Source organism: Anoplophora glabripennis, unplaced genomic scaffold (genome assembly GCF_000390285.2).
Source record: "Anoplophora glabripennis isolate ALB-LARVAE unplaced genomic scaffold, Agla_2.0 scaffold42, whole genome shotgun sequence".
Classification (NCBI taxonomy): Eukaryota; Metazoa; Arthropoda; class Insecta; order Coleoptera; family Cerambycidae; genus Anoplophora; species Anoplophora glabripennis.
The window spans coordinates 481,956-506,691 of NW_019416219.1; the positions used below are offsets into that span (position 1 = coordinate 481,956).

A 24,736-nucleotide genomic window follows, 5' to 3' on the forward strand; every position below is an offset into this window, starting at 1 on the left:
AACTCAGTTTTGTTTATTGCTCAACTATGTAGTTTGTACTCTGATCAATACCTTTGAAAATCATCTGGATTCTTTAGTGCCTACTAATTTTTTTATCTGTCTTCTATTTTTATTGTTTAGAATTTTTATTGTGACCTTTTTGTGTCTGTTGTCTCTTTGAGCTTATTTCTGCCAACATTATAAACACATACATTTTTCCCATTTTTTTAGTGTCTAAATATATACTTTGGCACCCAAAAATAAAGTTTCCTTTGCCTTACATCTTTTAGATTTTTGAAGAAAATCTTGCCAAAAATTGCATTTGTCAGTTGTTATATCATAAGCTGCTTTAATGTTACTATTTATTATAATTAATATATTCTTTTAAGCATTATTCGCTTCTATTTGTAATGGCAGAATGTTTGGTATATTTTCTTCGAGCTTTCAGCAAATCTATGTTTGAGGACTTTGCTATGGGTTTATTCACTCGATACTCTATGCCTATTAGCTGTTGTCTCAAGTTATTTATTTGCAGTATTTATATCCTGAATGAGCTCGCTTTGCTTGGTTTTTGTCTATTAACTCTGTTATTATCATAAATGATCAGTATGGTTTAGACATTTTCTCTAATGTTGGTAAAGTGTCTTCGCCAGAATACAAATTTTTCTTTTCGACGTCTTAAAATGTTTTTAAGTAAAGATTAAGTGCGGTTCAAAACCGATTTAAAAAAATTGCCTTGAATCTAATCCTTTATAACAGGATTACGGGTTTCCTAGGAAAGGATTAACTAACAGAGTTATTTGAAACCTTATTTTTCCTTACAATCGGGTTCAGTGTCAAAGACGGGTAGGGTATTTTTGTGTTTCAGGGCGACTATTTTAAGCAAATCGCTGCTCATAAGATTAAGAACGTTGTTCTGGCAAAGTGCAATACCTCTTTGTCGTACCTATTCTATATTTCTAAACAGCTGTTTCGCCTGCAAGTTCACATAGTTTTTTAAATTAAATAAGGATTTTAATTTATGAGATTTTTATACCTGTGTTATTTAAATGTATACAAATAATATTTTTACGTCATGGAACATGCCTTTCCTTGCACATAATTATTGCGTTTACATATGTAGGTCTTCAGGCCATATAAACGATTATATTGTACATATAAAAGTAGAAACTAATTACTTTAAACATTAATTATGTACAAATTAAAAATGTATGCAATACACGATTGCTGCGTTTCATACAATTTTCAAATAACAGTTTAGTAAAGGGACTGCGTTATTTTCATATAGTTTTGTTTTCTCGATTTGTTGGCAATTTGCAGTAGGTACACATACATTTTACTCCTTTCGTGGTGCTTATACAGGGTGTACAAGAAACGTTGGCAAAGTTTTTACATGTTTTTAAAGTGTAGACATTGCCTTTTATCCCTTCCCCTGAAAATTCCAAGTAATTTGCACACAGTCTCAGCTACACGCTCTCCGCACTTCGGAATGAAAATAGCGCACAATATATAATTTTTATTTGTACATAGACATATTTTGTCGTCAAGTGTGACATTGTCATATCATTCCCTAACCCCTACCGATTGGAACAAATTATACCTCATTTGAAAGATCTTCCGAAAGAAAAATTCGTCGTTAGGTTACAGTCTGCTCTCTATTTCTTACGGATTATTTTTGTGAACCGAAATCGAACTTAAAAATAAACTCGTGCTTACTGTCGCTTGCAGTTGGTGGAAATTTGTTTTCATAGTAAATGTACTACGTCCATTCAGCTCGATAAAGAAATTTCAGTCTGGTAAAGAGAAACGTTAACGAGTATTGTCTCGAAATAACTAGAATGAATTAAATGTCTTTCAACTATCAGTGGAACGCATGGACAGGACAGGTTTGTACTTTCATTATAAATCAAATTAAAGTCAACATTCATTTCCATTTAAAGGTGATTGTGAAATATCGTGGATATATATACCTACGTGCATTTTATCATGTTGTGGTATATGTTCAACTTATTGTCTTTAAATGACAAAAAAATTGAGGAATTAGATTATTGTTAGCCATTGTTTGTTATCGGTAACAGGAATAATAACTGTTGGGTTTTTTAATATCGCGTTTGGTATTTGTCTTTTAATATTTTCGAGATACCTACTAAGTATTATAGCATTAAATATACTTCAAAATGTCTACAACTAGTTTATATACAGGAGATTCTTATAAATACAATTTTGTAAAAAAAATCAAAAAGGGCTGTTCGAAAATGATTTAATGTACACTTCTGCACGACACAACTGTTCAAAATTTTGTCTACCGACGTGTAGACACATTTGAGCCCGTCTTACCCAGTTTCTACGAATTAACACAAATGTTGTCTTGCTTTACTGTAACACAAATGTTGTCTTGCCATAAATTAAATCGATATCCATCAACTCCGAGTTGCTTTACACGTCAGCCATTATTCTACTTGAAAAACTAATGTAAACACTATCGCAAAATCGGATTTCAGTGGAAAGAGAGCGCATTGCGTACAGCCATTTTATTTAAACAATACATATATTTTTTTTTACAAATAATTAACAAAAAACATTAAAAAATTACAAGTGTGAAGTTTATAACGACCAATAAGGATATACTTAATGTTTAAAAAAGTCATAAAAATATATAACTGTAAATTTCCTGTATCACTTTATTGTTCTATTTGTTTTTTTTATCACTGGCCACCACAGAACTGAGCTTCTTTTATTACATGTAAATAACACTATTTACGTCAAATACTATAACATTCCTACCACGTTACTAATTAAATAAAGGTGAATCTCTGAAATAAATAAAACAATGATTCTGCGACTTACAATTTACACAGTGAACCTCAAGGTAGTCAACTTTAACAAAAAGCATTGTACAATTCATAAGAAATATCTACTGACGGCAGATACAAACCACAGAATTAGTTGGCTACAAAAAAAGCGTTAACTTTATAATGAAGATTGTAATTGAGGTGAAAAAATTCAATGCAAGATAGCAAAGATTTTTTGAAAAACGGATTTAAGCTGTTTTTGAATCAGTTTTAAAGTTTCTAAACGTAAGAAATGATTTTTAAAATTATAAACTCCAGAAAAGCAGATATTACGTAAAAATTTATGTATATTTAATTGTTTCACCTGCTTTTAGCTCAATCTTTTATCTAAAATATTTCTAGAAATTCAACTAAATATTCCATAACTTGCTGTGGTTGAATTTTTTATACTTTCTTAATAGTTTCCTACCCGTATCATTTATATCTAGCACATAAAATGAAATTGGTCACAAGGAGGCAGAGCTATTATTAATATCATTAATTTATTGCAAATGTTTAGAGGAAATAATTTTTATTTTTATTTTAATACATGAGAAATAAAAGAAATAATATGTAAGTCCTGTCAAATAAGTAACAATAACTGAATTATTTTGCCGACCAATATTTATAATACAACTGGTGTTACCAGTACAATTTCCCATGGTATTTATTTTCATATTGATTTTTTAATGTGCAAATACAATTCTTAGATGACTAATACCGGCACATTGTATTCAAAATGAGTTCATATGGATAATCAGTAAACAATGGTAGGCACATACCTATTTTGTTTAATTAAAACATCGAATTCCAGCCAAAAAAAAACCTGTACTGAAGTAGGTTACACTTATACACCATCTACCACCACCACCCTACTGTTAATCTATTAAAAGAAGTACATATTTATTACTGGGACAACGCTGTCGTGTTAAAAATACATTATTATTATTAAAGTTAATCCTCATTGGAGGCACATATGCAACAAGACTGAAATAAAATGAGAAATGGAACAAGTTACAGTAATTGAGGGTTTTACACTGGTGGTATTTTACTAATTTAAGGTTGCATTTCTGCAGAATCCCCTTTAAGCAACTATTCATTAATTAATATACGGTGTGATTTCATTTTAAATTAAGAAATTGCGCGAATGATTTCCGTTTTGAAAAATAAATACTCTGATCCAAAAAATGGCCTGAGAGGCTTAATTTTGATCATAAGTTCTCAATTGTCATTAATATCGTTTGGGTTTTATTTATTTATTTTTGTTGCAGGTAATATCAGTGCGGTATTTATTTACAAATGGAAGGGAGAAGAATTAGCGAGCAAACTAGACAACGGCTCAAAAGTGTACGTCCATATCACAGTCGCTGGTCAAATGTCTTCTAGAACAGCGAACATAAATAGGTAAGAGCTGCTTCGAAATTTTTAGGTCACCGATGTTTTCCTTAGGTGAAAGTGACTATATGGTGACACAGAAAAGAAACAGATAAACACTGTTGCCTGAATTAGTTACTTGACCCCAAAAGAGTATTGTTTGTTTAACTGAGAATAAGACTAACTTTTCGAGAGGGTAAAGAACACCTTCGTAGTTTCAAGTATTTGGAGAGCTTCATTAATAACATATTGCCAATTCGCTGTTACTTTTTGAAATGTCCTTTGTAATTTATGTTTTTGTTTGTTTTGTTTTTTGGGTTGTAATATTGAATTGAAGCTAACTTAAAACCATATACATTAAATAAATCATGATATCTCGTTAAACCAAGACCTTTATCAAAATTTTGCTAGAGAAAAAAAAATTTCATTTAAAAAATAATGTCCTTGAACCATATACGTAAAAGGAAAAGTTGAGGAGGTCAGAAGATACGCCAAAATTGTACAAAAGTTGTATCGATAAAAAGTGTGCAAAATTTAAACTTTATATCTTGAAAAAAAAGCATCAAACCTGTTAAAAATATTTTTTAGTTGTAATTTAGACACCCTGTATCTTCAAACGCCTGATTGTAAGAATAAGTATGACAGATTATATATTGTAAAATAAAAAGAATTTGGTATCTTTTTAGATCATGGATAAGAGTTATTCCCATTAAAAAAAATAATAGGTTCGTTTCAAAGCTGCGAAATTACAGAATTTACTAAAGTAATGTGAAAGCCCCTAATTTCTACGCTGAAAAGTTCATAGGGCAGTTTGTTCTTTAAATGTAACTCATTTAGCGGCAGAGATAAGGAGTTGGTCGAAAATGTCGAGATAATTAATATCCTAACTAAACAAATGAAGACGTTAATTGTATGATTTAGCAGTTGATTTTGTCTTGAAAATCAACCTCGAAACCTTGAAAAAACGCCGAAGAATAAGATTTATCACTTTTTTGAACTTCTTTATGCTTAATTCTAAAAAATAATTAGCATTGTAATAAATTTAAAATTCCACAAAATTCATATCGAGCAATGTGACAACGGCGCGGCCGATAACACGAGGTACTAAGATGTCCAGCTTGTCCGTAATTCAGTTGGTATCTGGAATTGGACCGTGTCTGAGTGTTTTTTGCGTAACACTATTTCCTTTTCTTGTGGTGTTTCTCTTTGCTTTTTTAAAATGTTTACCATACGTGATAATTTTCCAGCGAGTGGGGTGGACATTTTGAGCATATATTGTAGTTTGTTTTGTACTTGTGCGTTTAAAAATTACTGAAATTTGTTTTTGGTAAGTACCTAAATAATTTTTAAAACGTATGATTATTTGGATGACGTGAATCTTTGGGTACTTTAATTACATATTTTTCAAATTCATAATTTGATTAAAAGTCAAGTTCCTGTTTTAAGAGATTCATAATTACTAAAATTCGAGCTAAAATTTAAGCACAACACTATCTTCGCACTACAAAATCGGTACATTTTATTTTATTTATTTAAAAACTGGGAAAAAATGTCTTGGGAGTTTACTAAATGTTACACAGTAATAGTTGTTTACATTTTTCCCGTAGGACAAGTTTGCCGCGTTCACACTTGGTATGCATCAGCTGTGTTGCGTTAGGATAAGCGCTGTTGTCACGTTGTGATGAAACTCCCCAATATTAATACTCGCTGTATTTTGAAAACTGTTAATCTTACGCCGATAGCAATATACTTTTTTATTCATTTATAATTATTCTATCTCATGCTACAGCAGTGGCAGTCAAGCTTCGTACACTCTGTATACATGTGACTGTTCAAAATAAAGTTACACTTATTTTTTAAAGTATATACCTACTACAGTTATTTGATAAATATATGTACAGGGTACCGTTTAGAATTTTCAATTCTTTTTTCTGCCCATCGAATTTGACTCACTGCACATTCTACAATGAGAGAACGTGGCGAGAGGGAAATTGTGAAAGAGGTCTCAAACCGAGTGAAAATTAAAACAGGGCACGGTACCAGTTTCGTTGCATCGCGAGACCAACGCAGTCTTGCAATTAGCGACTGTATAAATTGAAATAGGCCGACCTTAATTACCATTCCATTGTCTTGCTCAGCTCAGTTTAATAAAGTAATAAAGGCTTAGCTTTGTTTAATAGTAGGAACTTCCGAGAAGGTATCGTAATCGATAAAGTTTTACTTGAGTCAAAGTAATAGGCAAATTTATATGAAAAGCTCGAATCGAGCTTTATGTCTGGATGAATCTCAAATTTCAAATTAAATGGCTAAATCCCTATATCCTTCGTTTTATGAGTTAAATATACAACGTTATTGTATTCAAAATACTAATGAGGATGCGGTTTTAAAAGCAAAAAACTTCTTTGCGATTATTTTTACACGTGCTAAAATCAGTTTGTTGCTTCCAAGTGAAAATGTATACCCCGGGCGAAGAGAAAATATGAAAGATATCAATGACACTTGAACATTACGGACGAATAAAGAAAAATACATCAAGTACGCTTAAATTATAGAATCAGCGTATATTTAATATGTTTACTTTGATTGCGGAGTTAAACCACAAGAAACGAAGTCATTTATTGGTTTGGTAATTATTTACGCAGGTATTTTTTTTATATTTTGATGCCTAGCTAGAGGATTTTTTATAAGGCTTAGAAAAGAATATGTACAAGTGCTGTTCAGAAAATAACCGAACTTTATTTTTTTAAACTATTAATTTTAAATATTATTGGTCTTTCGTCCCTTCAAAGTACTCCCCACTCTTATTTCACGCGCTTTTCCCAGCGGGTTTTCCATTTCACGAAACAGTCGTGGTTAGATTAATTTGAAATGGTCATCAGTTGAAGTCGAGGAAGCAATGATTTCGGTTATTTTCGGAACATACAGAATCTGTGTTTGAGCATTCCTATACCATCTTTCGGACTCATCTAAAATAAACAGACTCTTGAAGTCAGAATCCCAATAAATAATGTAATACAATAATTAATTATAACTTCCGAAACATTAACGGAAACAGTAATATTAATATACCGGAAACAAATTAAAAAGCACTTATTTTCGGTAATTAATTTAATTATTTATTATACAAAGTAATTAAATTTCAAACCTGACAGCTCAATAAACCTACTCGTTTCAAAGTAGACGTGAATCATATCCATTGCCAAATTCGACCGATATCGTTCTCGGTCAATATTAGACCTTTCCACCAAGAAACGACAATGTCTACAGCGGTTGTTATACAGCGGAACAGATAAAAACAATGTATTTGTCTTGTGTCTCTCCTACATTTGGCAAAGCAAAACGCCACATTCTGCCCTCTATACGGACGTTATCGATTCGTCCTTGCGTATCTGGGTTAAGGGCGTACTCTATTAGGTTTTTCTGTTTTAATTACGTCCAATCTAATTACCGACGTAAACACTTGAAAAAAAAGTAGCTGAATATTCCGCGGCGTTGCGATTTGTTCTATACGGGGTGTTCTGGGTGAGAGCGCGGTAAAATTGGGTGGAATCGGGACCCAAGTTGTAATTCTAGCATTTGTTTCAATTTGAAACGAGAAAAAAACTTTTAACTAACCTATTTTTGAACAATTTTCTCTCAACAGATTGAGTAAAATACTGCGAAACGCATTCATCAACATTTGCGCTAACCAATACTATTGGCTGTTGTTGACAGTGCCAACTCGGCAATATAATAAGACAGTATTTTCCCACTTTAATATTTTATCACAATTTTTTGTATAAAGTTGAAGAATAGGTATACCCTAGGCATTTTTTTCATATAGAGGGTTATATGGATAATAAGGCACTGAAGTCAGCAGGGTACTTCGTCAGTTATTATCCTATAACACCCGTGGGATCGTCAACGTTTAATGTCCTATTACTCTGTTTTTATATAGTATGACATTTGTTTGATATTTCTCATTTGATGTATCTTCTAATAGCAATTGAAAAATGTTGAATGTTGAATCAAACAAATAAAATAAACATAAATTTTGTATGATGTCCAAATTTTCTTGTTTTTGTTGTTCCGTGAAACCACTTTTTAAAAAACCTTTTTCAAAACATCCACAATTTTTTAAATTTTCAACAGAGCAGGATTTGATCGCCCTGGTACTTCTGCAGTGTAATTATACTGTTTATTAGCTTTATTTTTGTTTTATATAATATTTAATATAGAATGTCGTTTGTAGAAATGTACCCTATTTTAATAAAAGCAACTTACGTTACATTTCATACCTAAATAATAAAAAATGCCACTAATTGAACAGGGCATTTTGTCTTACCTCCTGTATAGACATCTATACAGACTATCTCTTTAATATTTATGGGACGAAACTAAAAAAGTTCGTTAACATGTCACGTCAATTGACGCAGAGAAATTTATATTCAGACTGTGCCAGATTTTGCTTACCTGTGTTCTTTTATCAGGTAAACTTTTATGGCAAACTCTTTATTACACTATTTGAGTGTGTGTACAGATCTCAGTTCAAACACAGCATAATTTATAATTTTTTATATTTCACATTAGCATTCTACAACCTTATATTATAAAATTTTCCATATAAATCATAAATGTGTTAGCGACGTAATAACCCGCGATTCTCTTCAAATTTTGCATTGGCATTTCTGATAATATTTTCCGTTCCGTTTTAAATGTCGGAACCTCATCGTTAATAATCTTTTTTACCCGAAAAAATATGACATGTATCAATGAACAGAAAAACTTATTCATCATATTTATTCTTTATTTCTTCAAATGCCATAGATATATTGGGTTCAGTTGATTGATGGTTTTCCGTTCGCAACAAGTCAAAAACTTTTAGTAAATATATGCAAGCAATCACTGCGAATGTCGTTCCCACAAAGCACAAACCATACATATTTTGTGGTTACTATTTTATATATTACAAAATTAGTAGCAGTAGATTAATTGCTTGTTGTGGTTGTCTACAATATTTTGATAGAACTGGCCGTAACTTTTTTTGCGTGAAAATGCAACATTAATCATGCTTTCTCAATGCATTGATTTATCATAAAGTTTATATGGGCTAGTTTTACGGCAACTTTACGAGAGTTTCCGAGGTGGGAGCTAATTATTAGTTTTCTTTGACGTAGTCATTTATTATTCTCTGACGTTTTATAGGTACCACCGTTAAGAACATTTAAAGTATTTAAATCATTTTATCCGTAAAATGTTAACACAATAGAGGATCTTAAAATACTTTCTAGTGAAATGTATCACATTAGACGGAGATACTTTTCAAGCCTTGACACATGACTTGGCAACCCGCAAATTAATGAGGAAATTAAATTTTATAGGACGACTCCCAAAGAGAGCTTTTTAACAGGAAAAAAATGTGGGTATGTTTCTGGAAAAAATATAATTGATGACGTCATTAGTTGGTTCTGTCAAATCACAAAGATAATACTTTCCATTGAAAATGGAGCTTACCTATTCCATTTAAACCACGTTTCCCAAATTTTATTTAAATTTTTTGTATCGCAGTAGGTCCACACCTTGCACCAAATCAGTATCTTCACATTTAACCATAATTTTTTATTACTCAAGGTGCCCATTTTCTGCTGATCATTGTCACAAGTTTTGAACAATTTCCATCAATTACTGCAGTTGTGTAGCCGCTAAAAAAATTATTAATGACTCTGCCTTTTCCCACTACACTTCTCGTCGTTTGTGCTTGTTTTAAAAGAATTAAGTATCAAATTGAAATGGAAAACTTATTTCTAGAAACCGCATTTAAAGAGACATGTACCTCGCAGGTGGATACAGACTTTGATCCAACAAAAGCATCCGCAACAATAATCCTTTGTGATGTAACAGCGTACTTGAATAGATCTGCTTAGGCAGTACCGGTAATAAACACTTGCAACACGCCGTATTTCCATATACTCTCAGTTTCCTGTATGAGGCAAATGTCAACATCACATCAGCCTTATTTTGTATAATTTCCTTGAGCGATCCCGGGTCTGATACGGATAGGTTTCGGTCTCTATTAAACTTGACCTCACCGGGAATTGGCTCTGCCCACCATTGTAGCACTCTTTATCAGGTGGGTCATAGAGATTGCCTTTTTTTTCAACGTGTAGCTACATTCTGGCACCGAGTAATCAGCTAGGCCTTGATCGTAGGACTGTCGTGTTTTGTAATATGTAATTGTTTCAGAACAGTGGCGGAGGTACCTGAAGGGAACTGTCGAATGAGTATTTTGTAGTAAATTTCGTCTAATATTGCAAGTGAGAATTTATATTAACTTGAAGGTGTCTGTTCCATAACAGGAAAATTTTTGAGAACAATCCATAAAACGGCATTATTTTGAAATAACGCCATCTATAGGTTTCCATATTGAGGTAAATTCACCACGAGATAAAGCATGAAAAGCCCTTTCCAACGAGGTATAACACTATGGGCTTTTGATGAGCCAATGACCCTGTACAGCTCAGATATAAAACTTGGTATTGATTGTCACAATTACATTGTGAATTGTTAATTTTGTTGTTACTGTTTAAAATGGTACTATAGGTATTATATCAAGCGATTATTCAGGGTCATTTTGTGGTGAATATTATCAGAGATTAGAAATATTTTTTTGACATTCCTTTACCTGGGCATCGCTACACATTGTAACGGTTAAATTCGTCTAAAACAAACACTGGTGCACAGTACGTTCATTGAATTTTTAATTTAATAACCTTCCAAAATGTGTGTCGGTGTATCAGAAATGTAACTAGGTTAATGAGAAAAAAGAACCGTGCGTAATTAAATTTTTAAGTAACTAAGTAATTATTCACTTAACTTAAGTAATTATTCACAATCGCCGTTTTAATACTAATTTATTATTTGCAAAATTTTAGAAAAAGATTCAGTTAATGGATATTTTCGTCTTTTTGTAAAGTACTTTTGCATTTTCCTCGAGAATTCACGTATGATTTGAATGTTATTGAAGGATATTCCCTTGATACAGCTCACCAAATTGATTGACATATCGGATTTAACGTTTCATCAGCTGTAAAGAAGAAACCGAGCGTACGGGTGGTTTTAAATGTAAATATATGACGCAAATAATAAATGTTTGCGTTATCATGACTGATTAACGACGTTATGTAAACATTGCTAATTGTTAAAAACTAATATCAATAATCCTTTTAAATACTATAAATTATCACACGATAGAAAAAAAAACATTCTAAATTAAAAAGAGATTAAACTCGATGTGTGACATTTATGGAGTGTTCCAAGCATTTTTTTTTAATAAATTCAGTGTCAATTAAGGATAATCTTAAATATTATGATAATAGTGCGCGTAAATAAAACTTTTTCAACAAAATAAAAGGGTGTGATGTACGTAGAATAGTTTAGTGTTTACTGTTAGTCAAACTTGCTAATTTTTTCCTATTTTGAATGTCAAGCTTACAAACAAAAAAGAAGACATTTCTGACGTCAAATAAATATAATAATTTCGATTTTTCTGTTGCATATATTTACTCTGAGAATTGTTGACAACTTGTGACTTTTTATTATTATTTATTACTTTTTCATTTACTTTACGTTAAACTACCAGTCCAAAATCATTAATCCTTATATTTTATTTGGTTATGGACCTAAGAATAGACCTTTACATACAAAGCGTATTTGAAAGGTTGCATATTAAAAGATTTTAATTCATATTAATTAAGGCACTGCCCGAGTAAGGCCTTCAACTATACAGGGTGTGCCACTTTAGTTCAGAAAAAAATTCAAGAGTAGGCTTGCTTAAAATAATGTGGGGACATCTCAAATTCAGCTCCAGCTTAAATAAATTTACTCCGGAAAATGTCCCTGTGGCATATATCAAATAAAATTTGTAAACAATTTTTAATTGTTTGTTATATTAAAAGGAAGAAAAACTTTAACGTCCTGTATCTCGGAAACGGCAAAGAAAAGGCAATGATAAGTCACATGTTTTTTTTCTGCGGTGTGAAAATATACAACAGCTATATTTGGAAATATCTACTTGAACAGATACGTTAGTTATGTAAGCCCGTTCGTAGATATTATCCTCAAGGGTAAGCATACTGAAATTCTCTCATTTTCCAAATCATTTTACATTGGTAACAAGTAAATATATGTAATAAATAATATGCCGTTGTAATTGAATGAATTATTTATAAAATTACGTGAATATAATGAACAACTTTCACTATCTAACTAAACCTTGTAACCTTGAAGAGATACTCAAGGATTCACAGTCAAACAAACATTGCCTTTATTTGTAACTTTGGTCGAATTAACATAATTTTAACATTTGGTTCTAAATAGGATTCTTATCGCGAAATAACGCCACAGCACCAGGTAGATATATTCCATGTGTTATTTTATGCTCGGGCTTAAATATTTGGCAAAATGGAACTGGTACACAGACAAAAATAATACCCGAATCAAGGATATATTTATATACTTATGTAAGACCATGCCATGATCGTGAATTAAACAAATACATGATATGAGTATGCTATATTCCCAAATAAATGGAGTTTTTATCAAAATAATATTTTTGTCTATTTACATATTGGTATCGATTGTAACGACATTTAACACAGAGTTACATATTAATAATTAAACTTATTTAGTTACAATAAAAAATAAAATTAAAAATTTAATTTTAAATATGTGAACTCTAAAATTTATAGAGTAGGACAATACACATATTATTCCCTCAATTGAGTAAATACGCGCTAGATCACTTGGAAGTACCAGATCAGCTCTTATGAATTTTAACCTCACTTTGCAAGTACGTACATATTTTTTATTGCAAGTCAAATCCAGTCTAATAATAATAGAGCTAATGTATGTCTTTAACAACATATTTGCCGTTATATTTAGAGCAGGTGAAAACAACCGTAACTGATCAAACAATATGAAATTTATCAAAGTTTTGCTGATAACTGAATCAATTAAGTAAATATATGGAACCTATTTCAATTTTGAATATACCGTACATATACGTTCGTAAATAAACTGAGCCATGTAGGCAATTACTATATACCTTTTATCACACGGTGTGCCAATTATACTATGTAAATTGTTGTGGTACGTCGTATTTTGTGAATAATTAGCATGTTTTCTTTTTTTTTTGCAGAACGTCAGTGTTATTTGTCTCGATAACATTTATAGTGCTAATGATAATATCACTGACATGGTTGGTGTTCTATTATGTGCAGCGGTTCAGGTACATACGCACCAAGGATAAGATGTCTGTAAGTATGCTAACGAGTTTTGGCCAATATTCGGCTAGATTTTTTTCGAAAATGCCCTGAATTGTTCATAATTATATAAAAATATAATGAAAAGCCATTACAAGTAGGTGTTTTGAAATAAAACACACAGGCTTTGTCTTTTAAATTGTTAACAATGCATTGGATTAAAACAGAGATCTTTTTCGCAATAATTCAGAAAAATAGCTTTCCCAACTCCACTTGAGTAAAAGATTAAATATATTTGCTTGTTTTATCAATTTTATGTTGCATACCAACAACACTTCTAGTGTTTTCGACTTTTTTGCGCTTGGACACCCTGTACAATTGAAAGTAATTCTATAATCTGGAAAGAATTACAGAAAAATCTGTCTTAAGTCACACTATAAAAAATTGTGTGGAGTAATTTTAGAAGGATTTTAATTGTTTCGAAGATAAGCAAAAAACATATTTATTTTATTTCAGAGAAGACTAGGCAATGCGGCTAAGAAAGCTTTGTCCAAAATTCCTACAAAGAATTTGAAGGCTGATGATAAGGTGAGCTGAAATAAAGGGAGAATGGTTAAAAATTTTACAATTATTATAATTGTTATTTTTTTTATTCGTAATATTCTTTCAGGAAATGCAAGGCGACTGTGAATGTTGTGCTATCTGTATAGAACCTTACAAATTATCTGAAACGCTACGATTATTGCCATGTGGGTAAGTAAATGTTTTAAAATCATTAAATTTTTGTTTTGCATCTCTGTTTTTCTGTTTCCAGGCACGAATTCCACAAAAACTGCATCGACCCGTGGCTGCTGGAGCACCGGACTTGTCCCATGTGTAAGATGGACATTCTCAAACATTACGGACTCGTGGTCAGTGTAGTCCCTTATTCAACAAGCTATACCTACTAGTATAGTCCTAGAAACACTTTTCTATCTGTGATATAGGTGATAGCACATACACATTACAACCCCCTTTTTTCGTAGATCAATTGCTAAACGCACTTTAACACTTGGTGGAGGTAATTCCTTTGTGTTTAATTTTTGTTGCGTTGTAGATCGTAGACGTGTGGTGTGGGGCTGTCGGCATATCGAAAATGGTAAGAGTAAGTCCTAAAAAACTGAAATTATTTAATTCCCACCGCAGAATTGATTGTTTTTGATACAATTTCCAGGTTTTTTAGTTTTTTTTTTTAAAACAATAATAAAGTAATAACTGTTTTAGAATTGAGCAGCTTTCCTCTTAAATTCATATTATCTCTACCATTTAGATACGTCAATAGCCATAAAAATTATGAGCTTTTTGCTTAACAGTGCTTGTGCGAGACAATAATCCTTAATGTCGTTAAAATAATTTACTAACATGACTACTACTTTCATAAATACGGGGGGTGTCTGATAACAAAAAAAGAACGGGAAATGAAGAACATTCTGTATCTCTTAAACGAATCATGGCAATGAAAGCGATTTTTTTTGTCTATCTCCTCTGTAAATACGAAAAACTCACTGAAGTATCGGATTTGCTCTACCCTGTACAAGTCCCGATAGTACATTTATTATCGAGAAAAAAAGAAATCGCTTCTCAAAACATTAAATACCCTTTTGTTCCCCCAAAAATTGTAAATTTATAGACTTCGGAGAAGAGAGCCTATTTTCAGGATTTTTTAAATGATCTTTAATGTTTTAATGATCAATTTTTTAATCACTAAGCTTCTTTCACGCTTCAATGTTTAAAAATGTTTTTTGTATTTGTAAATGCAAGTTATTACCAATTACTGTGTATCAAATTTGAAAAAAATTGCTCGAATATTTGATTCATCCTTGTTCTCGGGCTAGGCTATGTGTGGGCGGACCCACTGTCAGAAGTTCCATGCCCACCCTGTTGTTCATTTTGGTTATATCGTTGATCCTAAAGGCGCTACAGATAGAACTGTGCTCCAGAAAATGGTGGTTCTATTTGTTGTCCTTTTACTTGCATCAAATGCTTTTAAATGTTTCGTCGTTCTTCATTGTCGGCGTCTTTAATGGCGCGCAGTTCCATTCGTAGTGGCGTTAAACCAACAGTAAGAACTGAAACGAACATCAGGGTGGGTCTAGGGTTTCTGATAGCGGGTGCACACCCACTGTGCCTAGCCCGAGAACAACAATTATATTTTCAAAAAGTGTTGCAGGAACTTGTATCACTATTTTAATAAGTAGAACGACACTTCCTTAATTTTTCTGTCAATTAGTTTCTGGACACTCTGTATTTGAATGCAATGCGTTAAACTAAAAATATTAAGTCTGTTCGTTTTCTTGCTTTTCCCGTAAATTCTAATTCAGCAAAAAAAATTGTATATAGCTTGATAATCCTTCCGATAATACATGTTTTAAAATATTAATAAAAAAAAATGTTACTGTTTTAACCGTTACATCCTTAGATACTTTGAAATCTAATTTTATAATTTCGAACTAATTTTTCCTCAAAATTTAATAGGCATGTGTTTTAAGAGAATTTTAAATCTCGCAAATTCTGTTACGATTTTGCGAAACTGATACATACTTGTCCGTCTAACAGTTTACTGGAAGTCAGGAAAGCATCTTGCAGATGGACACAGATGTTGGAGCTCACAATTCCCTAGAGAGTCAAAGTAATACCAGTCCGAGGCGTATAGGTGTTATCAGCCCCTTACCCGAAATAATTGCAGAGCAACAGGTAAGTTACTAACTCTTAAACTGACATAAACTGGATATTCCGTACAACATTGTATAAAATTTAATTATTCGGAAGTTGGAGATTTTTCTATTCGTTAATTATGGTAAGGCACATTATCCACGGCAATCGCTGTACCAGGTTCGGTGCGAGGCACAATACATGCAAACCATTTTTCAAATTTAAACCGTTATCCATTAATTATTATTAATCGCCGTCCTTTCTCAGAAGGCTTTTAGTTCTATAGAAAATTCTTCTACTAATATTTCTTGTTTTCTGTGATTGTAATTGTAAAATCTGCCTGATTTTGAGACTTTGACAGAGGCGACAAAAAATATCCAAAAACTCGTCATGAAAAATGAAAATCACTTTCAATTTTTAGAAAATTTTCGAAAATCACCTTTATTTAGGGGTTGAAAAGACAAAAAAGTGAACAAATTAAGAATCATCAACAGTTGTAAAATAATATTTCTATGTCGTTATCAAAATAATATTTTTTCACATTATCTACAATTTTTGTATATTTGGGGGATGATTTTACCCCTTGATCTAATAAATGTATTTCGAAACATTATTTTTTTCATGCATTATAATTATTTTATGTACTTTGAAGCCGATGGTTTAACTTAGGGATGGTTTTACCCTCATTTAGGGGTATTTTCCTTCGGATCTAGTGATTGTGGGTTATTAATGGTTCAATTATCACGTATAAAAGAAAAAGAAAAAAAAATTGTAACTTTTAATATATTTTTTGCATTTTTAGACGTTTAGGGGATGATTTCACCCCTTTAGAGATATTATGGGTTGATTTTCAATCCGGACAAGACTGTATCAATTACGAAATTGGATATTTTCATGTTCATAATATTATTTTGATAACAACATAGAAATATTTAAGGTTTTACAACTGTTGATGATTCTCAATTTGTTCACTTTTTGTCTTTTCAACCCCTAAGTAAGGGTAATTTTTGAAAATTTTCGAAAAACTGAAAATGATGCTCATTTTCATTTTTCATGAGTATTTGGATATTATTAGAATATTTTTAGGATTTTCCCTGTCGCCTCTGTCAAAGTCTCAAAAACAGGCGGAAAAATGGCTTTTTTTGCGGTGACTCTTTTCTTGTCATGTATTTTGCTTTTTTTACACCTTCACATTTTTACGGTATTACTTACCACATTCCATTCCCACATATCTGCATTTCGATCCCAATTCTCTTTTACACATTGTGTGTTATAAAAATTCTTCCTTTCTACCTATATTTTCTGATTCACCACTAATACTCGCCCATGATTCCATTTTTAATAACACATTGAAAATACCTAGATTGTAAAATAACGAGTTTTTCCTATTTGTACGCTTATGACATGCAGTGACGAAGCTGAAAACTGAGATAGGACGGGATTTGACGAAGGTGTCTCCCTTATTGTACTTAACAGATTAAAGGCCTGAATGTGGTAGCGGTGGCGGTGGCATTATTCGAATTCAAATTTGAATACAAAGACCGCTCGTACCGCGACATGTATGTTTTGACCCATTTGTTTTTATACATTACATTCAAACGCCATCGCCACCACCATCGCTACCGTGTATGTATATACAGGCCTTAAGATGTAGTAAAAATCGCAGCTTGATTTATTTTTGGCCCAACTCTTTTCGAACTGGAGTGTAATTTGTGAACTTCCTATCGGTAACAACCTTTTAATTTCTTAAACCACTTTATTTCAGAGACAGAGATATTTTGAAAATCCCAGAGAAGACGACAGTCGGGCTTCCACCCCGGACGAAATGACGCCCAGTTTGCCCCAAAGGGGGCAGTTCCCGGTACGTCAGGAGCTCTGCGTGAGCTGCATCGCGGCCAAGGCGGCTGCCGCCATGAATCAACTTAATAACGACAAGGAAACGGCTTCGACGTCTACGGAGAGTGATATACAGCAGGTGCTTTCGATAAACTCCGACAGTGACAATAATAAAATTCAGAGTAGTACCAAGAAAAGTACTTAATTAGAACTGTTTTATTTAATGGAATTTCTTGAGAGACGTTTATTTATGAAGTATTTTAGGGAAATTTCAGGATTTATCTCGGTGATGATCATAAAACGAAGGGTATAAAGCATATCGAAAGACAAAAATTGCTGTTTGGCGGAATATTTCAAATATTTTTTACGACACGAAATCATCTCCGAATTATACCAAATTCTACGTTCTCTTCCGCAAAAATTTTCCCTAGTCATCCACATTACCTTACTTTTTTTTTTTTTTGAGAAGTGTTTCATTTTGTCAAAACGTATGGTGCTGAGTGATATTTCGAGGGAGTTTACAAAGCAACTAAAAAGCTTCGATAGTACTTAACGGACTGCAATATATTTTGTACACTGACTGACGAGTCTATTTTTGTGATATATTAGTATTTAAGTTTATCGTAATGATGAATTTAGTGGTGCTTTTACTTAAGTGACGTTCTCGTTGAACTTCTACTTTAAGGAATTACAGAAAGGAAATGTTTCGCTAAAATTAAAAAGAGGTAATTCCATGTAGCTATTTTAAAACGCGAGGCGGCATGGCATCACCTTATTTTAATTTTAGATGACGGAATCTGTAAAAACGAGACTTGAAGTTGCAATGACAAGACAAGGTTGAAATATTTTTAATTTGTTATATTATCACATAGGTTTTAACGATACATTATTAAAAAATTAAAAAATTTATTTCCCCGAACGGGGGGCAAATAGCGCCAGGTGGATTTATATCAGATTTATAAGGGAGATTCGTAGCAGCTATTTCTTGAATATTTTTAAAAACTACTAAATGATACAACGGTGGATAATTTACATTATTTACAAATTTTGATATAAAACCATGTGTCCGAGCCAAAATACCGCATCAAATCACTTTTGACTTGATACGGTATTTTTTAAGCACCCTGTATAACTGCGTATGATAACGAAACTCAGAAGAAGTTGGAAAGTTTTTTATATGTAGGATGTATACTTAAAATCGGTTCCTATTTATTCAGAAAACGTATTTTTCGTTTCGTTCCAAGAGTTTTCGTGCACGTTTCACCCTTTGTACACAAAACGAATAGAGCATCGTTCTTATCAATACAAATTTTTTCAATGAAAGCAAACAAGAACAAAACCTCTGTGAGCGTAATCTTTTGCAGCAGAATTTTAATCACTGTGATCTAAACACTTTTACGTCTTCCATTCGTTTACTGTAGGCGATTTGTAATGGTTTATCAACGAAGTGATTTGTGCTGTGGAAACTAATTAGTTGAGGTAATATATTAATTTATTTAAATTTGCAAATAATACTAAGCGGCCTGGATGAAAAAAAATACAGCAGAACCTCGATTATCCGAAATAACGTGAATGACTCTCATCGTCTCGTGTAAATGATAACTCGGAATTCTAGTTTCGTTTCCCCTTATTTCACTCCATATTGCAGATTTCAAACGAATGAAATGGTATACCCAGTTCCAATAAAAGTCGATGGCTTTTATTGAATTAGAAAGGTTACATGATTCGGTTAAGAGGGCTCTATTGCAAATAGGCAACCAGCAATACATTTTTATAGATTTTATTACACAGTGTCTAAATATAAATTAATGCACTTTTCTCCATTCTAACGCAGATTTCCTATAAAATGGAGTTAGTTTGAAACTCGAATTACTTTTTGTTGTATAGAAATTTGTAATTTGCATCGTAAATAACAAATTTCTTACACCAAAAAGTGATTTGAGTTTCAAAGTAAGTCCATTTTATAGAAACTCTGCGTTAAAATGGGGGAAAGTCTGTTATTTGTGTATTAATTCATATTTAGATAAATTGTGTAATAAAATCTATAAAAATGTATTGCTGGTTGCCTATTTGCTATAGAGCCCTCTTAAGAGGACATATACAATTAGACGGAGGAAAATGAGTCAATTTTGAGGAATTTTCTAAACTAAGAAATATTCATTCTACATTCATCGGACTATAAGGTGTTCTTTAATAGGCTATTCAAGTATAAACAAAAATTTTTTTGAATTCGTCAAAATGAGGGAGCTGTGGTAGTCACAGTAAAGTTGCGGCACGACTTCCAAAACGGTTACAATCTAGCTCCCCGTAAAATATGATCTACATCAAAATACAAAAATTTTCTATTTTAAAACGTGTAGTTTCGACATGATGTTGAGAAAAATAGAAAAAATACAAATTTGAAAAAACGACACGCATTTAAAGACAAAAATCGAATTTTCATGCGAAATTTCTGCAAAATTTTTATAAAAAACTAGTATTTTTGGAAATTTTCATAAATCAATCTTCGTCACATTGAAGGTAATAATATTATCAACATTTCTACCAAGGGGGAACTCGATCGGTTCAATATTTTTTTGCGTAATCGTGTTCACCAATTTCGAGAAAAACGGTAAATCCCCCTTCCTATTCTATCCCAGACGGAGTCGTTAGACTAACGAGCGTTGCTGTGGACGAAGGGGCAACTGTAAACTTGGATAGCTATTTCTCGTACCTCATCCGAAAACAGTTAATTCTCCTACAAACATCTGGTCGACGAGTATATCTGTGTGTTCTTGCTTCTACCGGTGGCGTGCACTCCGGATCCATATGGACAAGTAAGAGTTTTTCGAATTATGCTTTCAAACTTTCAGAATATATTCTTCACATACAATTCTATCGTTTAAGAATATAAAAAAAAAAAAAATTAAATTTCTGATGGTTGTAATTATACCTGTATGTATGTCCCTTTAATATGGAGTTGCAATAATCGAAAACTCAGATATCCTGACCTCGAATAATCACGACTCGGTTAGCCGAGCTTCTACTGTCACGTAAACACCTTATAGTGCTGCTAGTAATAAGAAATATTTAACACTAAATCGGGGTTTCTTTAAACTTCGCTCGTATAGAAATATGGGCAGTTTTTCGGTAAGAGAAAATCAAGCAAAATCTAGCATATCCACGAGCGTACCATAATCCATGTTGCAAACACGGAAACAAGTTCTACGGCATACTTAACATAGAATAAGGGATTCATTTCAAAAATAAAGAATTTTTAATAAACCCACGACACTGTATCGTAAATAGTTATAAAAACATTCCTCTTGTTTTACACTGTGTATAAACTGAACTGAAATGGTCATATTACTATTTCGATAAGTTTAACTTTACCTTTTCCCATAAACAATAATAGTAAAAAGTGCCGTTAGCTAATTTCTTTCTTTATTAGTAAACACATTGTTTATAAAAGTGCCTTTAAATTGTGGCTTCTATTTTGGCTTTTTCTGAGTTTGTTATATGCAGTATTAATGTACAAAAATGTTACTCTCACATACCCACGGGTTGTGCGTACTTTCCATTTATGCTTGTACATATTTATAGCTATATTTAAATGACTGATTAAAATGTTTATGAGCATTTAAGTGTTGTTTTTATGTTTGACATAAGCTGCCCCTTGTAGTAAAACGTAACACTTAGGTCTTACGAATATGGAATATATCCCACAAAATAATTTTTCAGAAATATTTAAATTACTTATTTGGGCAAAGGCGGCGCCATCTATACACTAAAAGTTGAGTTAATTCAGGAACGACTGTGAGGCTGTTACAGTTAACTACCTGTTAAAGAAATTTTTCGCGTTTTAGTTCAGTCTCTGAGTGACAGATGGCGCCATGAAAATTTAGAACTAATAAATGCAGCTTGATTAGTTAATCGACAAATATATGAGTGTTCCATTTCGCTGTACGAAAAATTGCTTGGAATGTACTTAACTACAAGAAAAATTTTCAAAGAATTGTTACCGGAAAAATGTATATTTTAGGAATTCTTATGCAGCCAGGTATACACTGGCATTGTATTGTATGTTGCCTACAACAACAAACAACATAACGAACAAAATTTTAAATGGAACTGGAAGGAAAAAATTTGAAAATATTGAAAATTGACGTAGCTAGAGACAGACTATATTCAGTTTTGGATTGGTCAAAGTCGTTATAGTCAAGTGAAATTTTATCAGATTTTTCTGAGTTTCAAAACTTTTTGAAAAAATCGATGAACACGAAAATGAAAATTTAAAAAAATTAAAGCGTCCTTTTAAGAACGGTTCCGTATGTAACTGGGGTGAATGAACACGTTGCGTTAATTGGTTTTTGTGTAAGTGATTTCGATAAAGAAAAAATTGTGATTCCGGCAAAATATATATTTTAGGAATTCTTATGCAGCCAAGTATACACTGCTATTGTATTGTATGTTGCCTATCGAACAAAATCTTAAATGTAAATGGAAAAAAGAAAATTAAAAATATTGGAAACTGATAAAGGTAGAGAGAAACTAAATGTAGTTTTGGATTGGTCACAGTCGTTATAGACAACCGATTTTTTTTCAGATTTTTCTGAATTCCAAAACTTTTTGAGAAAATCGATGCTTGAAAATGAAAATTTTAAAAAAATTAAAGCGCCCTTTTAAGAACGGTTCCGTATGTAACTGGGGTGAATGAACACGTTGCGTTAATTGGTTTTTGTGTAAGTGATTTCGTTAAAGAAAAAATTGTGATTCCGGCAAAATACATATTTTAGGAATTCTTATGCAGCCAAGTATACATTTGTATTGTATTGTATGTTGCCTACCGAACAAAATCTTTAATGGAACGAAGGAAAAAATTGAAAATATTGAAAACTGATGGAGCTAGAAATAAACTAAATGTAGTTTTGGATTGGTCAGAGTCGTTATAGTCAACTGACATATTTTCAGATTTTTCCGAGTTCCAAAACTTTTTGTGAAAATCGTTGGGACTTGAAAATGAAAATTAAAAAAAAATAAAGCGCCCTTCTAAGGACGGTTCCGTATGTAACTGGAGTCAATGAACACGTTGTGATTATCGGTTTTTGTGTAAGTGCTTTCGAGCTTTCGGTAATGAAAAAATTGTGACCCCAGCAAAATATATATTTTAGGAATTCAATTCTTATGCAGCTACGTCCACACAGGCGTTGTATTGTATGTTGCCTATGGAACAAACTCTTAAATGAAACTAGAAGGAAAAAAATTTAAAATATTAAAAACTGGAAGAACTACAGAGGAACAGAATGCAGTTTTAGATTGGTCAGGGTCAGTTCCAAAACTTTTTGAGAAAATCAATGAACTCGAAAATTAAAATTTTTAAAAAAATAACGAGCCTTCTATGGACGGTTCCGTATGTAACTGGAGTCAACGAACATGTGATTATCGGATTTTGTGTAAGTGCTTGCGTTAAGGAAAAAATTACGACTCCGGCAAAATATATATTTTAGGAATTCTTATGCATCTAAGTATACACAGGTGTTGTACTGTATGTTGCCTACTAAACAAAATCTTAAATGGAACTGGAAAGGAAAAAATTGAAAATATTGAAAACTGTAACAGCTAGAGAGGAACTGAATCCAGTTTTGAATTGGTCAGGGTCGTTATAGTCAATAGAATTTTTTTCAGATTTACCCGAGTTCTACCTAAATATTGAAATTACAGCGATGCGTACACGTCAAGTTGCCAGACACGACTGACCGTTGGACTTCTAACAGGCCACCAAATGCCTTCACCGTAATCGCCCTATCGTTCGGTCTAGATGGTCTATGCATCAAACCAAGAAAGGACACACAGAGAGAAGGAAGGAAGATTTAAAAAACAATATATGTATTGGCGAATAATACAAAATAACTTTTACAATATTTATATCTACAGCTTTGGAGTAACTACCTAAATAATATAGTAAAAATGCAGAACCTTAAGAGTTAAATTTAAAAACTAATAGTACTTATACTCAAAAACCATTGTGCACCTAAAATACAATATATTAATAACTAACGCCTATTCAATTGTTTATTCCGAGTTTTATAAATTTAGAATTCAATCAGTAAGGATCATTAAACAAATTAAAGTCTTTGGAAATATACAAATTTGGCACATAAAGTAATTTTTTAACTCTAACATATCAATAAGCAATTCTTGAAACCTGCAGGACTCGTTTGAATATTAATATTAAAAAATTCAAAGGAATTTGAACTAAAGCGGTAAAGGAAATCGCACTGCTCACTTATTAGGCCTTCAATTCCCAAAAAAGTAATACAAATAAATAAAATCATTATAAGGTATCAGGAAAGCTACAATTTTTCTTAAATTCTAATTATTAGATGGTGCACATATTTGTAAAAGGCCAAATGACTGGACCATTCAACGCTGCATGAATATGTAAAATATTACAGTACTATTTAAAGCAACACTTTATGATGAAATTTAAAATGTTGGCACATTTTCCAATTTTAAATATGTAACCAAAAAAAAACTACAACACATGAAATGGTACAAACTTTTATGAAACTAATGAATAAATGAAACTTTACTCCACTTGTGAAGATAAGCAAATAGGTTAACCAGGTTTCTATTTAATTATGTATTTTACTAATCAACTAATCCCAGTTGACAATTTTGAAGTGTGAACGGTGTAACATAAGTTCCAACAAATAAAATGATATGATCGAGAGCCACGTTACAGCCAAAATCCATTAAGGCTGTGACGGAACGTCAAGTGATATGAAAACAAAATTAATTATGGGA

At 32.1% G+C, this 24,736-nt stretch overlaps 1 protein-coding gene across 2 annotated transcripts in view; it reads left to right on the forward strand.

The window, feature by feature from the left end:
- Positions 1-18,158, forward strand: part of LOC108905421 (protein goliath-like) — a 59,970-nt gene extending 41,812 nt beyond the window's left edge. For both annotated transcript variants that reach the window (XM_018708257.2, XM_018708256.2), the window contains exons 4-10: positions 4,082-4,214; positions 13,360-13,477; positions 13,940-14,011; positions 14,094-14,176; positions 14,238-14,334; positions 16,019-16,156; positions 17,880-18,158. In XM_018708257.2, the coding sequence (XP_018563773.1) occupies positions 4,082-4,214; positions 13,360-13,477; positions 13,940-14,011; positions 14,094-14,176; positions 14,238-14,334; positions 16,019-16,156; positions 17,880-18,155 (917 nt within the window). In that variant the 3' untranslated portion in view covers positions 18,156-18,158. The remainder of the gene's footprint in view (positions 1-4,081; positions 4,215-13,359; positions 13,478-13,939; positions 14,012-14,093; positions 14,177-14,237; positions 14,335-16,018; positions 16,157-17,879) is intronic.
- Positions 18,159-24,736: the final 6,578 nt, after the last annotated feature.